Source organism: Quercus suber, unplaced genomic scaffold (assembly GCF_002906115.3).
Source record: "Quercus suber isolate HL8 unplaced genomic scaffold, Cork oak 2.0 scaffold_904, whole genome shotgun sequence".
Taxonomy (NCBI): domain Eukaryota; kingdom Viridiplantae; phylum Streptophyta; class Magnoliopsida; order Fagales; family Fagaceae; genus Quercus; species Quercus suber.
The window spans coordinates 183,709-198,641 of record NW_027070328.1 but is presented as its reverse complement, the minus strand read 5'-3'; the positions used below and the strand labels follow the sequence as shown (position 1 = coordinate 198,641).

Here is a 14,933-nt window from a genome sequence, read left to right as displayed (position 1 = left end):
TACCATGGTCATATGCTGGAGTTTATTTAGGATTTCCTGTTCAGACAAACCATCTATGTTCCATTCATAGAGTTTACCTGAAGAGATTGAAAATTGGTTGCTAACATTCCTTTCCTCGAACTGGAGGTCAGGAGGTGTAGGTCTAGGATACCAATTCCTAGTTAGGCTAGTGGGGGTTGCCTTTTGATTGGTAAGCCTTTTTACCTATAAATTCATAAACTGGTTTTCTAGGTGTTCTATCTGCTTTTCACTATCTGAAGAGGTTTTGCTAGAACTGTTAGAAGCTGTGTGGACGTCTAAAACTTGTAACCTAGTTTCTAGACGGGGATCAACGCTGTTTGAAGTGCTAACTGGTGGAGGGGTGACTGGTTCCTTCTTCACTAGTTCTTCAAGCTTTTGGTTGACTATTTCTAAGGTTGTTTTATCCTTAGATCTAAGGTTGGATTGCTTAGATGTGGGGAGCTTGACTAAAGGTTTCTCTAGGGTCTTGACAAGTTTGCTAGGGCTTCCTGGCTGGGGAATGACCTTGCTATCTATCTTGTCTTCTATCCTATCAAGCTGTTTTCCTATGACACCTAAACGCTGGTTGGTGTAGTTGTTCTGCTCTATGACCTTCTTCACTACCGTTTCTTCTTGAGTGGTAGGGGTTTTGAAGGCTGAGGCAACTAAATCACTTCCACGGTGGTTGAAGACTATAGCTTGTTGAGGTGGATGGTGAGATCTAACAACTTCTGGGGGTTTGGGTTTGCCACTAGTGTCCTTGCTAGGGGGTTTGGTCCAATTGGTTTTGGTGAGAACACAAGACTTCTTGTGCCACTCAAAGTGGTTCTCAAAGTATTCAAAGAAAGGGACATTACTGGATATCTCTTTCATGAATGTTGTCCAATTTTTGAGAACTTCTTTCTTTTGTTCAAGGGTACGGTTGGCTCTATAGGCTTCTTTTTTGAGTCTGTTTTCTTCTGACTCAAACTCCTTGCCTAAGGCATCCATATCAGGGGTGAATTCTCTCCTGATAACCTTGAGTTCATAATCTATTTCAGGTTCTGGCTGAAAAGGATCTTAAAGTTCATGTTGATATGGATTCATCATATCACTACTTGATGGTGATAGAGGTATCTGACCTTTTTGACTTTTGTTGTCTTCTTCCTTATCAACAACTGAATCTTGCTTGGCTGTGTAACAGGGTGTGCTAACCTGGGATCTGGTCTAGACACCTTGGAGCTCTAGATCTAAGTCTCTCCTAGACTTGGGAAAAGGTGCTAGAGGTCTGGATGTGCTACACTGGGATGTAGGTCTATCTCTTAAGAGATTGGTTGGCTGCTTAAAGGATTGGTGTAGATCTACTGGGGATCTAAACCTAAGTTCATCATATCCTGATGGGGAATAAAATGGTGAACCTATGGGTGGTCTAAGCCTAGAATGCTTAAAATAATAACAGTAGGTATTTTAACAAGATTTCAATAATAGATTTGAAATAAAACACTTACAGGAAGTAACAGTAGATACAATGATTTGAGCAAGGATTGGAATTTGGAAAGGGTTAAAAGCTTAAGACCTTCTGGAGGTAGCTTAGAAACTATAGGGGATTTGAAACTAGGAAAAAAAAAGTTCTACCTCTATCCTGAAAGGGATAGCCCTTTTATAAACAAGGAAAATAAAACACTATTTAAATAGTGACATTGACTTTTTTAACGGTGAACAATAAAATTGACTTTTTTACTATTCACAGCAGGTCTTCAGAGAATGGATGTAAGCAATGACATCAATAATTTTGTTGGCTTGTATTGTTTGGAGGGGGAATCAACCCTCGTGGGGAACAACTAGAATTTGAGTAGGAGGAATCAGACTTTATCAAAATAAGTGGGAATCAATGCAGCATTAACAGGATGTGTGGAATTGATGTAGCTTTAGCAGGTCATTTATTGGCAATAGGTGTAGCAATTTTGTCAATTTGTGCCGATAGAGTTAATCTTCAACCAAGTCTAGAGTAATTATTGCGTCATAGCCAAATAATTCCTAATTATAAGGAGAATAAGGATTATCATTATTAGCAACATAAGCCTCTAAGGATGCCTTGGATTCTTGGTTATCTTCAGCTTCTTCTTCATCCTTCCAAGATTGTTTTAACCGAGCAATTATGGAAAATTCGCAAAACAATAAATGTTTTAACCAAAGGGGAAGAACAAGAAAACCTACTAATAAATTTAATAAGTCAAATTGATAACCCTGAGCTAAAAGAAGAATATCTTAAAACCTCAAGAAAACTATGATTAAAGAAGAAAATGATAAAAGAATAAAGACAAAGATAAGTCTTGATGAAACCTTGGAAATGTTTAATAAAAAGAAATCCAAAGAAATAATTGTTAATGATTTACAACATAAAATTTCTAATATTAAGAGGAAAATCATTGAATTAAAAAATGACTTAAAAAGCATAAAAAATGATAACCTTGATTTGAAACAAGAAATACTACTTTTAAAAATTGATAAACATCTTGATAACTAACATTATGACAGTAGGCATGATGATGAGCACAATATGAAGATAGTCCTAGTCAACAAGCTGCTCTTTCTGATACTATTCTTACTAATACTAATAGACTTAGTCTGATTAACAAGCTTATTCCTCCAATCAAAGGTAAAAGTTGTTGTTTGCCATGAGTATGAATTCAATGTTATTGCCATGATTGATTCAAGAGTTGATATGAATTGCATTCAAGAAGGAATAATTCATAGTAACCACTATGAAAAACCTACTGAGAAATTGTTTTCTGCTAATGGAACTCAAATGACGATTAAATATGAATTGAATAATGCCCATGTCTGCCATGATAATGTCTACTTCAATATCCCTTCTATTCTTGTTAAAAACATGACTAATAAAGTAATTATTGGAATCACTTTCATTAATTCTTTATATCTTTCCTTTCTGAACATGATGGTATCACTACTGACCCTTTTGGGCAAAAGGTAAATTTTTTAAGTTTTCTTTTAGAATTAAAATTGATACTAATGACTGTTTAAACTTGATCCATGCTAAAACTAAACATTTAAATTATTTAAAACAAGAAGTTAAATATAAAAGAATTGTCGAACAACTTTTTGATAAACTATTACAATAAAAACTTGATAATTTTTATGAAAAATGAATTGATGAAGTATGTTCTGATCTCCCCAATGCTTTTTTGGCATAGAAAACAAGGGAGTCAATACCGTACCGGAAGCTATACCGGTTTGACCAACGGTACGATATATTTCGGATACCGGTCAATACCGGTGTACCGTTTCGGATTTACCGCTATAAATAAATATATATTCATTAATTTAAGTTTTATTGATTAAATCTCATAAATATAAGTTATATAACAACATTGTTAATGACTCAATCTAATCCAAACCCAATAAAAATAATAACAATCAAATTAATATTATATTTTATTAAAAATAAGAGCCAATCTGCCATCAGCCCAACACGTGAGGCTTTTAAAACTTCAATTCATATGATAACAAAAGTCAAAACATGCTAGTTGTAAAGCAACAACTATCAGTAAAAAAACATGCTAGCTGTAAAGTCTAATTCTTGGGCGTGCAAACTGCAAATATCATTTGAGAGGTTTGAAAAACTGAGAAAGAGAGAGAGAAAGAGAAAGGTAGACGGACAGAGAGAGAGAGACAGAGAGGAGAAGAAGATGAAGATGAAGTAGCAGCAGCCTACATGGCCCCGACTTGAGGTCGAGAATGTAGAGTTCGTCGCCGGTGGAAGGTGAGAGTGAGGAAGAAACACTTTTCTTTTTCCGGTCCTTTATGCATTTACCGGCCGAAATTTGATATTTTCTCCGGTATGGCCGAAATGACCCGGTATAGGCCGGTATATTTTCCGGTACAAAACAACCTTGTTTCTGTACCGGCCAAGGTACCGGAACGGTAAATACCGGAGGTACCGGCCGATACGGTACGAAACTGACTTCCTTGATAGAAAAATGTTAAGGATTTTAATGAAAAGAACATTCCTACTAAGGCTCGTCTTAGTACATAGGTTGAGTGATGCTGTCATATTCTCTAAATTCAATATGAAATCTGGGTTTCGGCAAGTCCAAATTAGTGAGACTAATAAGTATAAAATTGTTTTCACCACTCCCTTTGAACATTATGAGTAGAATGTTATGCATTTTGACCTTAAGAATGCCTCTAGTGAATTCCAGAACATTATGAATGATATTTTTAATTCCTTTAGCCATTTTCCCATTGTTTACATTGATGATGTCCTTGTCTACTCTAAATCTATTAATGAACACTGGAAACATATTTATTCATTTCTTGATGTCATCAAACATAATGGTCGTGTTGTCTTTGCTAAAAAAATCAAACTATTTCAAACAAAGGTTTGTTTTCTTGGCTATGATATTTTTGAGGGACAAATTTGTCCCATCAACAGAGCTATCCAATTTGTTAACAAATTCCCTGATGTCATTGCTAAAAAAACACAATTGCAAAGATTCCTTGGGTCTTTGAATTACATTCCTGCATTTTATAAAGATTTGAGGAAACAATGTAAACCACTCTTTGATTGGTTACAGAACAATCCTCCTCCTTGGTTTGATATTCATACTTCTCTTGTTAAACAAATCAAGTATCATGTTAAAACTTTACCTTGTCTTGGTATTCCTACTATTAGCGCCTTTAAAATTAGTGAAACTGATGCCTCTGACATTGGTTATGGAGGTATTCTGAAACAACTTGTTTCCCCAGGCTCATCCGAACAAATAGTTCGCTTCCATTCTAGAGCTTGGAATTTTGCACAAATTAATTATGGTTTTATTAAAAAGGAAATTTTATCTGTGGCACTATGTATTTCTAAATTTCAAATTGATTTACTAAACCAAAAGTTTTTGCTACGTATCTATATCTATATATTACTAAAAGCTGAAGCGTAGCGTTTAATGCTGCTGCTCTCACGTTGCGCCACATCAGCTGCCACGTCATTCTTTTTTTTCTTTTCTTTTTTAAAATATAATTTTCCTACAATTTTAAAATAATTTTTACAATTTTCAGTCCTATAAATACAGCTCACTACTTATTTATTTACTTCCATTACTTATTTACACTTCTCCAACCTCTCTCTCCCTTACCATTTCATCTCTCCACTACTTCTTCAATCTTTCTCCCTCCTTTACCTTTTTCATCTCCCCACTACTCTCTACATTAATATCATTCTTCCTCTTTCTTTTCATCTTCCTTTATTTTTGTCTCTTCTTATTCGCACATTCTTACTATAAATTTGTCACTATCTCTTCTATTCCATGCATAGTTTTCCCTCACAAAAAAAAAGGTTCCCTCTCTCTCTCTCTCTCTCTCTCTCAATTTTTTGGTAGATTTTTTTATTTTTCTTGCATCTCTACTTTAGGTTAATAATTTTTTATATTCTTTAAAACTCTATTTTTGGTTAATGCAATTTAGTTTAGTTTTTTAAATTGTGATTTAGTTTAGTTTTTAAAATTGTCGTTGTTGTTGTTGTTGTTGTTTTTTTTTTTTTTTTTTTTAAATTTTTTTATTCTCTTTGAATGTTAAATGTTGTCCTATTGCGTTCTAAAGAATTAAATATAGCATATACAAATATAATATTATTCTATTACATAGCATGATTTAGATAATTTGGTATTTATTCTGTTACATAGCATATTTTTTATAGTGCTTAGTTTAGATGTTAAACTGTGAGACTTTACTAATTTTTGTTTATTTTCTAATCCTTTGTAATAGACAAAGTACTCTTAATAGTTGTACTAGAAGTACTTTATAATGCCATTTATTTAAAGAAAAGCAAAGGTTAGCCAAATGAAAGAAAAGCAAAGGTTAGCCAAACAAAAATAATCGGATAGGTGACAAATTTTAACTTTTGCAATTTTATTTTAATTATTATTATTTTATAACAATTCATGTATAGAAATTTAATTCTTAAATTTTGCTAATAATTGTTTATTTGATAATATGTTTTGAGTGGCCGAAATTATAATTTCTACAAAGAAAATAATCTTAATAGATTATCAAAAACAAAATTTTATCCTAATATTGGTTTAATTAATCATTGTTAAGTTTTATTAATTTTTTTTTAGTGTATGTTTTTTTGGTGTTTTGGATTGATCCTATATTACATTTATGATTGTTCTTATAATAAATAAAAATATAATTACGAAATACATTACTCATTATTAGATTAGTTTAAATTGTAATTTTTTTTTTAATAAAACCACCATAAAAATAATTATCACGCGCAACGCGCGGGTTTGCGGCTAGTTAATTGTAAAAGTGCTAAGTATGTTATAGAAAAAGATGTTGAAAACATTGCTTCAAAACATATTTTTGCTAGATGGCAGACTATTTTAAGTGTTTTTTATTTTGATATTGAATATATTAAAGGTTCTCAAAACTCTATTCTTGATTTCCTCACCCATGTATTTTTATAGTGCCATAATGGCAAGCCGAAGATCAAAAGATAAACAACCTGCCACAAATGATGATAAACAACTGGTCAAGCATAAACCTGCTTCACCAGTTGAAGTTGCCAGTTGCTTTACTACCCTTGGTATCGTTGCTAAACTCAATTATTCAATTGTTCTAGCATCCTCATATGATCCATATGCAGTTGCCACTGCTACTCATCCCATTCAAATTGCTTTTTCTAGAAATCCCAATGCTTCTAGTTATGTTAAAAAAAACAATATTGCCAAAACTTGTTTTCTATTGAACCCAACAGGGCTATGATTGCATATCCCCAAAAACTTGCTAAAGATAATTTTCTCTAAACTTTCATTGGATTCTTGCAAATACTTGTAAAGACTTGAAATATTACTTTACTATCCTGTTTCATGAAAGGTCAATCTTCATCATACCCATAACTAATAAGTTTGATGTATCCAAATTTATTTATCACAGTGTTTTCATTCTTAACATAATTACTGAAGAAAAATGGGGACTTCATCCTGCTGCTACAAAACCATTACCTAGTTCAACTGTTCCCTACTCCTATCATGATTACATCCATACTTGATTCAAGTTCATGCTCCATAAAGATGCAACTATGACTTGTTCATGGTTTATTAATTTTGATAAGAATTTCAAATCACAACTCCCCATTTGGTTTATCTGTTGGTGGACATAATTTGGTCCTATCACTAATATTTTTCCAAGACCCCTAACTAGTTCATTCAAATACTTTGCATTTGTTTTCAAAACCAATGCACATGGTGCCAAGTTTCCTGCTACCCTACATTTTGTCAGAAAATATAAAGTCTCATGGATCCTGAGATGGCGATATGTTAAGGATGGTGGTGTTCTTGCCAAATAGTGGCTTGTTAAATGGTGGGACAAGTTCTCCCACACCCAAGATGTTATTGACAATATTACTCAGGATTTCCCTGTTAATCCCACTTCACAAGTCAGAGCTCAAGCCTCGGCTTACCCCCCTTATTAAGACAGCCATGCCTCACCCCACCCTACTACATCTGTTACTACACCTGATAAGTCTTCTGCTAAGTTATATATATATATATATATATATAAAGCAAAACCATTAAAATAAAAGGCAACAACCACAAAAAATTAATCATGTTGAAACTTTTACTTACTTAACCACTAAAATGGGATTGAATTGCAATGGATTCTAATATATATATATATATATACGTATGTTTTTAGACCCCTTAAAACACAAGTTGTTTAATCTAGTTATTTAGCCAAGTGATTACTTAGATAAATTATTCAAATCTAAGTTAACACAAGAAAATCATATCATATAAATAATGCAGAAATATAAAGAACACATGATATGATAACTCAGGAAAACTAAACCGGTAAAAAACCTAGGGAGGATTTAGCCTAGCTATCCTCAAGGTAAAGCAGATCCACTATGAAAAAATTGAAGTTTGTACAATAAGACTTAGACCACTAATATCATATTGCTATCTCGAGTAGAAAACTTACTGCCACGACCACGTGACAGCTCCAAGTTCACGGACTACTTCTTTCCTTGATCCACTGCAACTACAAGTACTCCCACTTGTGACTTTGAGACTCCACTCAAAGGTTTTAGATCTTTTTTAAGTTCTTTATGCAGCAACTGAAGTGATCACCAAGTTCTTGACATGAATCTTCATCTTGATAATCCTAAGTGTGTATGAAGGTAAACACCTCTAGATCTCATAAGGGACTCAACACACAGCACATCAAAGACTTCTAAAATGTAGCTAAGGTTTTTCTTTTTATACTTGGAGTAAAACATAAAACCCTACACGTCATATGGGCTTGGGTTGAATTGGAAATTCTGCAAAAAAATGAATCTGCACGAGATTCGATCAATCGAGTCTAATTTTCGATCGATCGAGCCTTGCAAATTTAGTTCAATAAATTCTGCAATCACTCAATTCCAATTTTACAAATATACACACTTTGAGCAAGTCTAAACCTAGACTCTATGTTTTGATCATAGTTTGCCAACACATTACAAATTGTAGTTCTAATACATTTAGTTCCTAAAGTCTTAGAACCTAAAATTATATTATTACCCTTATTTTAATTTTTAGTTTGATTGATTTTGATATTTTGAGAATCAGTTTTGATAAACTTGGGAATTTGGAATATGATTTAAACATATTATATGAATTGTAATAATTTATTAAAAAAGTGTTTATAATTGATGAAAGCTTAATTTTTACCAGGAATAAAACAGGGGAAATGTGCAGAATAACCCTGGAAAAGGGTTGAATTTAGTTAGTTAGACAACGCGTGAAACTATAAAGGAAAGTAAGCATCTCGAGTTTTAGAAACTCGAGATACTGTTTTTAACCTCGCTCCCCCGCTTCACGGACCAAATGCTGACTGGACAAGTTGTCCACTTGGATCTCGAGTTTATAAAACTCGAGTTCTTATAACTCGAGTTTTGAAAACTCGAGTTCTTTTAAAAACAAATATCTGATATGCAGAACATAGATCTCGACTTTTTAAAACTTGAGTTATAAGAACTCGAGTTTTATAAACTCGAGTTTTACTGAATATAACTACCTCCTCAGTCCGAAAAACAGAGCATAAAAATTTTAACACTTACACAGCTACTCGCCCATAACTCCCACTCTCTCACTCACTCACCACATTGCCTCTCACTCTCTCACTCACCACATTGCCAGAACTCACCACATTGCCTCTCTCTCATTGCTCTTCCCTCTCAACAATTTCATATTTCAGGTAAGGGTTTTTTGATTTTATTGTTATTGTATTTGGGTATTAGTTGGTCTATGGGTGTGGGTAAGTTTGTGATTGTCAAAACTTAAAAACCCTGGTTTCCTTTTATATTTTATCCTATGGACTGAATATAGCTGTCTTTAAGTTTTTGTAGTGGAAATACTTCTATTTCTATGGATCTATGGTTTGTGTCCTGATGCTACCAAATAGATTGTTTCAAATGCAGGTTTTAAGTAAACTGGAAAGTTTACAAGTCACTGGATCTGATAATGCATAAATTTGTGTTTATGAGTAGTCAATTTAAAAAAAAAGAAGGTGATCTATTACTAGTTTACTACAAGGTAAACTAAAATTGTCTTACATGAATTGCATGCTAACATAATTCCAATTTTACATGCCTGTCAAAAACATAATGTAGAAGAGTTATTCATTCTCCATTGATTGAAATCAACTTCATATTATGCATTCAACTACCTTTTTTCTATTTTATTATGTATCATAGAGCCTATTCATTAACCTTCTTTATTTTTTTTTTTTTGCTTGGGCTCTGCTCATTCATAGCCCTATTGCCTAGTTTACAGCTTACAAGGAAGACAAAAATGTATGTAAGGTAACAGAAGATAGCCATATCATATGCTTTATAAATTCCTTTTTCAATATGGCTATTAATTTGGTCCTAGTGGNGGATCATAACCTTTCCCTCTTGGGTTGTCTCAAAATGTACGAAAGATTCTGTAAATGGAATTGTATTTCATTTTTTATTTTTAATTCTTATATTAGCCTCCTTTTTTTTTTTTTCAAAAAGCAAACAATATTATCAAAGGTGATACCACTTTGATTGTCTAATCCTCGTGCCATTTTAAAAGTTTCAATTATTTTTGAGGCAGAGGGAGCATTTCACAGATTGGCAGTATTTTTTATCTTACATTGTGTGCATATTATGCTATTATTTATAATTATGTCAGAGATTTGGTATTACATGATACTCTTTTAATTCAACATCCTTAATTTTTGACCTTTCTACATTAAGTGATTAGTGGTTTCTTGTTCAATATGTAATGTGTGGTATTGCAGATCACTTGTAGATTGATGCAACTAATCCTTTTTTGGTTACTAAACAACGTCCTCTCCTATTTTTTTTTTGCTAATGTTTCATCAGGAGCATGAATGCTTGGTTGAAGGACCTCTGAATAATTTGAAACAAAGTATGGTTCAATTTCAAAAGCCTAAAAAGGTAGGTGACAGAAATTCAAAAGTTGATATGTTTCTTTTAATTTTTGGGCTTTCCTTCCTCTATTTTTTTGAGAGAGTAAAAAGGGGGGGGGGGGGTGTTAATGGTTGGGGTTGGTTATCAATTATGAAGCATTTATGTGGATAGGAGCTGATATTAATATTGTTACTTGAAACAGATCTACAACGACAGGAGGCTTTTCTTTGGTGGTGGACCTGGTGTTGTGCCTAATGATACCTTTGGTTCTGTTGCCTCATCTCCAAATGCTGATAGAAGAAGCGGTCGTGGTAGGGGTATGTTATTTCTAACATATTGTATATTTACATTATTTGTATTATCCTGGAATGACACTTTAAATCCAGCAGAGTGGCTTGAGTGTGCTCCTTTTTCACTGTTGATATTATAATGTCTTCAAGTAGTACATGACATGATCGAGATACTATTTTGTTCCAACTGCAGGTACTTTTGTATCTCCTGGCCCTCCTAATGGTACCCATAAGCCTGGGGTGCATCCTGCCAGCTATCCAATGCCTCGGGTTCCCCTTCCACCATTTCCTGGTGGTCCCCCTTCTCAGCCATATGCTATTCCATCTCGTGGAGCAGTGCATGGACCAGTCGGAGCTGTTCCTCATGTCCCTCCACCAGGCAGTAGGGGTTTTGGGGCTGGGCGTGGCAATGCTGGTGCTCCTATTGGCAGTCATCTCCTCACCAACAAGGCACCCAGCAAGCTATTGGAAATATTGGCTCTAATTTCAACTTTCCTGCACTGGAGAATCCAAACAGCCAGCCATCTGTGGGTGGCCCATTATCTCAACCTGGGTTTGTTAATAATGTCTGTACTCAATTCTTTCTTTTTACATTTATTTGCCAAATTTTTGTATTCTATCCCGTATTAGTGTCGTCATGTCCTGAGTATCATTTTTTTATGTGTCAGATGCCAGTTCAAGGGCCTAGCCAAACATTTCGAGATGGATTTTCCATGGCGGGCATGTCTCAGGTATTTATTGTACTTTGCATATGCAACTGTATATATGTTTGTTCTATTCTTGATTTTCATTCATTTCAATGTCTTCCAACTATTATCAGGAATTCTTGGGTGATGACTTCAAAAGCCAGGGATCACATGTTCCTTATAATGTTGCTGAATTTTCCACTCAGGTACATGTCAGGGAAATCCTAGTATTCTTATATACTTGGTTATATATATTGCATATTGTAGAGTGTTTGGATGTATTTGATCCTGATTACGTATTGGAAACTCTGGGATGTATAATGTTGTGCTATTTATGGTTTGGGTGTGATGCTTTTAGGGATTACAAGGTGTACTAGGGGTTTGTCTTTTTAATTTATAATTTTTTAAGACTAATGAAATTTATTTGTTGGGTGGCTTAATATTATAAATGATTTCACCTTTTATTTATCAAAAAAAAAAAATATATATATATATATATTATAAATGATTTCACCTTTCTGTTTATTATGTTGATGTGTTACTGGCCTGCAGGCTTCTCAAAGTGGATATGCTGTCGATTATGTTACTCAAGGAGCCCAAGGTGGGTTTCCTGGGAACTTTCTAAACCAGAACTCTCAAGCTGGATATTCTCGCTTTGGTACAGGGAATGATTTTATGTCTCAGGTTTGAGCTCATTACCACTCTGAATGTGTTTATGCTTTCTTTTATCATTATTTCCTTTTCTTTTTTGAACTTATACTTTGATTTCTGCTGTATCAGGACTACATGACGCATGGTTCGCAAGGCCTATTTACTCAGGTTGGCTTCAATGACCCCTCACAAGATGATGCATCACAGAGCCACTTTGGTGTGGCAAATGCGAACCCACTTCAGTCTCAGGTTTCTTCAACATTTAATGCTGTTTACTAGCAGAACTTTTTAGGTAGAATTATGAAAATGCCAAGTTGTAAGAAACATATGGCTATGGAGAGTAGTTTGCCAAACCTTGCTGTGTTTAGCAAGGAGTTTGATGCAATGTGCTTTTGGCTAAATGTTTTCTGCGTCCTTAAGGCTTGGTGGCAGGTGGTCCTCTCAAGTGAAGAAGTTTATAACTTGTCTGACTTGTTTGCAGGGCTTGATGAATTCTCTCTACTCTCAGCCCTTTGCCCACTACAACACGCAACCACCGCTGAACTTGCAGGCTCCGCAACAGCAGCCTCAGCAGGGTCAGAGCTCTCAAAATCAGAAAATCCATTTTAATGGTTGAGAGAGGAAACTGTTTCTCTGATGGGTTATAGTCCTTGCATTCAGCACTTGGTTTTGTGCTCTCATGTGTGCCCAAGTATATCTGCTGCCCTAGAATGCAGAAGGGTTTACCTTTTGTGGGGGTCAGTTTGATTATCTCCACAACCCGTGGTTGATTATTTTGGGGGTTGGGAATAAGATAATTGGCAAGATGAATGGGCCTTTGAGAAAACACTGGCGGCACATCCAGGGCTGAGAAAGAAAAGGATAACCATAACCCCTAGTACCTGCTTGGAGTTTTGTGTTGTTTTTGAGAGAAGGTAAATTATTCCTGAGGGAGAGCATTACATGACATGGTTTGGTCGAAAGGGTGTGGACCATTAAGAAAGCCTGAAGAAGCAGGGCCATTTACAACGTACAGGGAAAACCATTTATACAGAAGCAGTAACCACTGAAATTTTTGTACAGCCAGCTGTGGAAAGTCAGCCTAACCTTTCAGCTCTTCCTGACGTGTAATTACACTCCAAATTATTGTTGAATAGACGATGACGATATGTTAGGATTGTTTGCGAGTGCAAAGTATTGCTACCAGATTGAACTGTGGTGGTATATAAAAAGTTATGATAATGGTTTTCATGTGTAATTTAGTTTGTCTTATCCTATGTTTGGATGGAGAGAGGAGATTGAAAGATTGACTAGAATGTGCTGAATTTTAGTATGTTTTGGCCGCCTTTCCTTCACTTTTTCTTATTTCCCTTCATCTCCCTCCGTGCCACATGCCTTTAATGTTTACGTGAATTGACAGTCACAATTGATGAGCTCTACTTTCCCACCCAATACAATCTCCGAATTGATTTGTTAATGATTTTGAGCCATAGATTTCTCACTATTTACTTCAATATTTGAACATAATCTGTTGATACTTATGTATGGCATGAAAGATTTACCTGATCGAGGCATATATCAAAAGAGATTCTCAAGTGATTGTCAACTGTGTGTGAGAGAATTTGCTTTGAGCTGTAGGAACTAGTGACTATCAAGCGTCAATAACACTAGTTGGATGGTTTTATTTTATATTATAGGGCATCTACTTTATTTTTTGGGGCATCTATGGTACTTACTGTTAAATGGCCAAAATGTAATGTAACCATTATCTATTTATGGTTCTTTCTGTTAGAACACTTGTTGGTGTTTCTAACTAGGATATCCAGGCCTTCTAAAAGGGTTCAAGCTCCTTTCCTCTCCTAATTATTGCTTTATAAAAAAATTTGGTACATATTGCCCATTGAAACGTCTATTAAATTTAGGACAAAGTTTAGCTACAAAATGGTTGTAGCTTTAAGCTATAAACTCATTCAATAAAATAAATATTACTACATATTTTGAAAATCTAACCGTTGAATTATATGTCTTTACATTCTTAATACACATGACAATTTTTGTGTCAATCGGATATTATTTACTATATAATCTATAATCTTATATTTTATGCATAATTTTAAATTACAAAAACTTGCAATTTAAAAATTTATTGATGACATAGCTATTGATCTTTAATTTTCTTGAAATTTTGCAAATATGGAGGATATAAGAAGAAGGTGTAATCTAATAAAAGATATTGAGTGAGTTTGTAACGTAAGGTTACAATCGATTTTGTAGCTAAACTTTGTCCTAAAATTTATCTATTGAATTGGTGAATATTTGACATTGCATGCGCTAATATTTTAGGACGGCATTAAAATTAACTCTTCCTAGAAAATTTTCATAATATTAAGAGGAGAGATGCACTAATATTTTGGGATGGTATTAAAATTAACCTTTCCTAGAAATAATCTTCTCTCTCTCTCTCTCTCTCTCTCTCTCTCTCTCTCTCTCTCTCTCTCTCTCTCTCTCTCTCTTCTTCCTCTCCTCTCATATATATATATATTAGAGAGTATGAAGTTGTGCGTGTTACGCATTCTTTGAAGTTTTCTTTATTTAGTTTTCTACTTTAACAAAGTTTACATTTATATTAAAGTTTTAGTTCATCGAATTAGCTAATAAAGTAAATGCATATATTAATTATCTATTATTGTGCATTAATTATTTATATTAAATAAATTTATATGATTATTTTTATAAACTTTATATAGAAAATAATTTTTAGTTGGAATAATAATAATAAATTTAGAATATGACATTCTTACTCATGTTTAGTTGCTTTGACAATAATTGTCACAAAAACTATAATTTTTTTTTAATTAAATATTTGTGAATTCACTAAAATTAATCTTA

General features: G+C 33.9%; 1 protein-coding gene across 1 annotated transcript; it reads left to right on the top strand.

Moving 5' to 3' along the window:
* Nucleotides 1–6,468: 6,468 nt before the first annotated feature.
* Nucleotides 6,469–13,302, top strand: LOC112016829 (regulator of nonsense transcripts 1 homolog). Its single transcript, XM_065768200.1, has 10 exons — nucleotides 6,469–6,702; nucleotides 10,391–10,465; nucleotides 10,641–10,755; nucleotides 10,922–11,094; nucleotides 11,160–11,294; nucleotides 11,397–11,459; nucleotides 11,549–11,620; nucleotides 11,967–12,098; nucleotides 12,195–12,314; nucleotides 12,547–13,302. The coding sequence occupies exons 1-10, from the start codon at nucleotides 6,469–6,471 to the stop codon at nucleotides 12,679–12,681; spliced, it is 1,254 nt and encodes a 417-aa protein (XP_065624272.1). The 3' UTR covers nucleotides 12,682–13,302.
* Nucleotides 13,303–14,933: the final 1,631 nt, after the last annotated feature.

Excerpts from the sequence above, each read along its gene's own strand:
- LOC112016829 (XM_065768200.1), top strand. The coding sequence starts at position 6,469 with ATGGCAAGCCGAAGATCAAAAGATAAACAACCTGCCACAAATGATGAT. Across the intron at positions 11,621-11,966 it reads TTGCTGAATTTTCCACTCAG|GCTTCTCAAAGTGGATATGC; the intron begins GTACATGTCAGG and ends ACTGGCCTGCAG. Across the intron at positions 12,315-12,546 it reads CGAACCCACTTCAGTCTCAG|GGCTTGATGAATTCTCTCTA; the intron begins GTTTCTTCAACA and ends ACTTGTTTGCAG.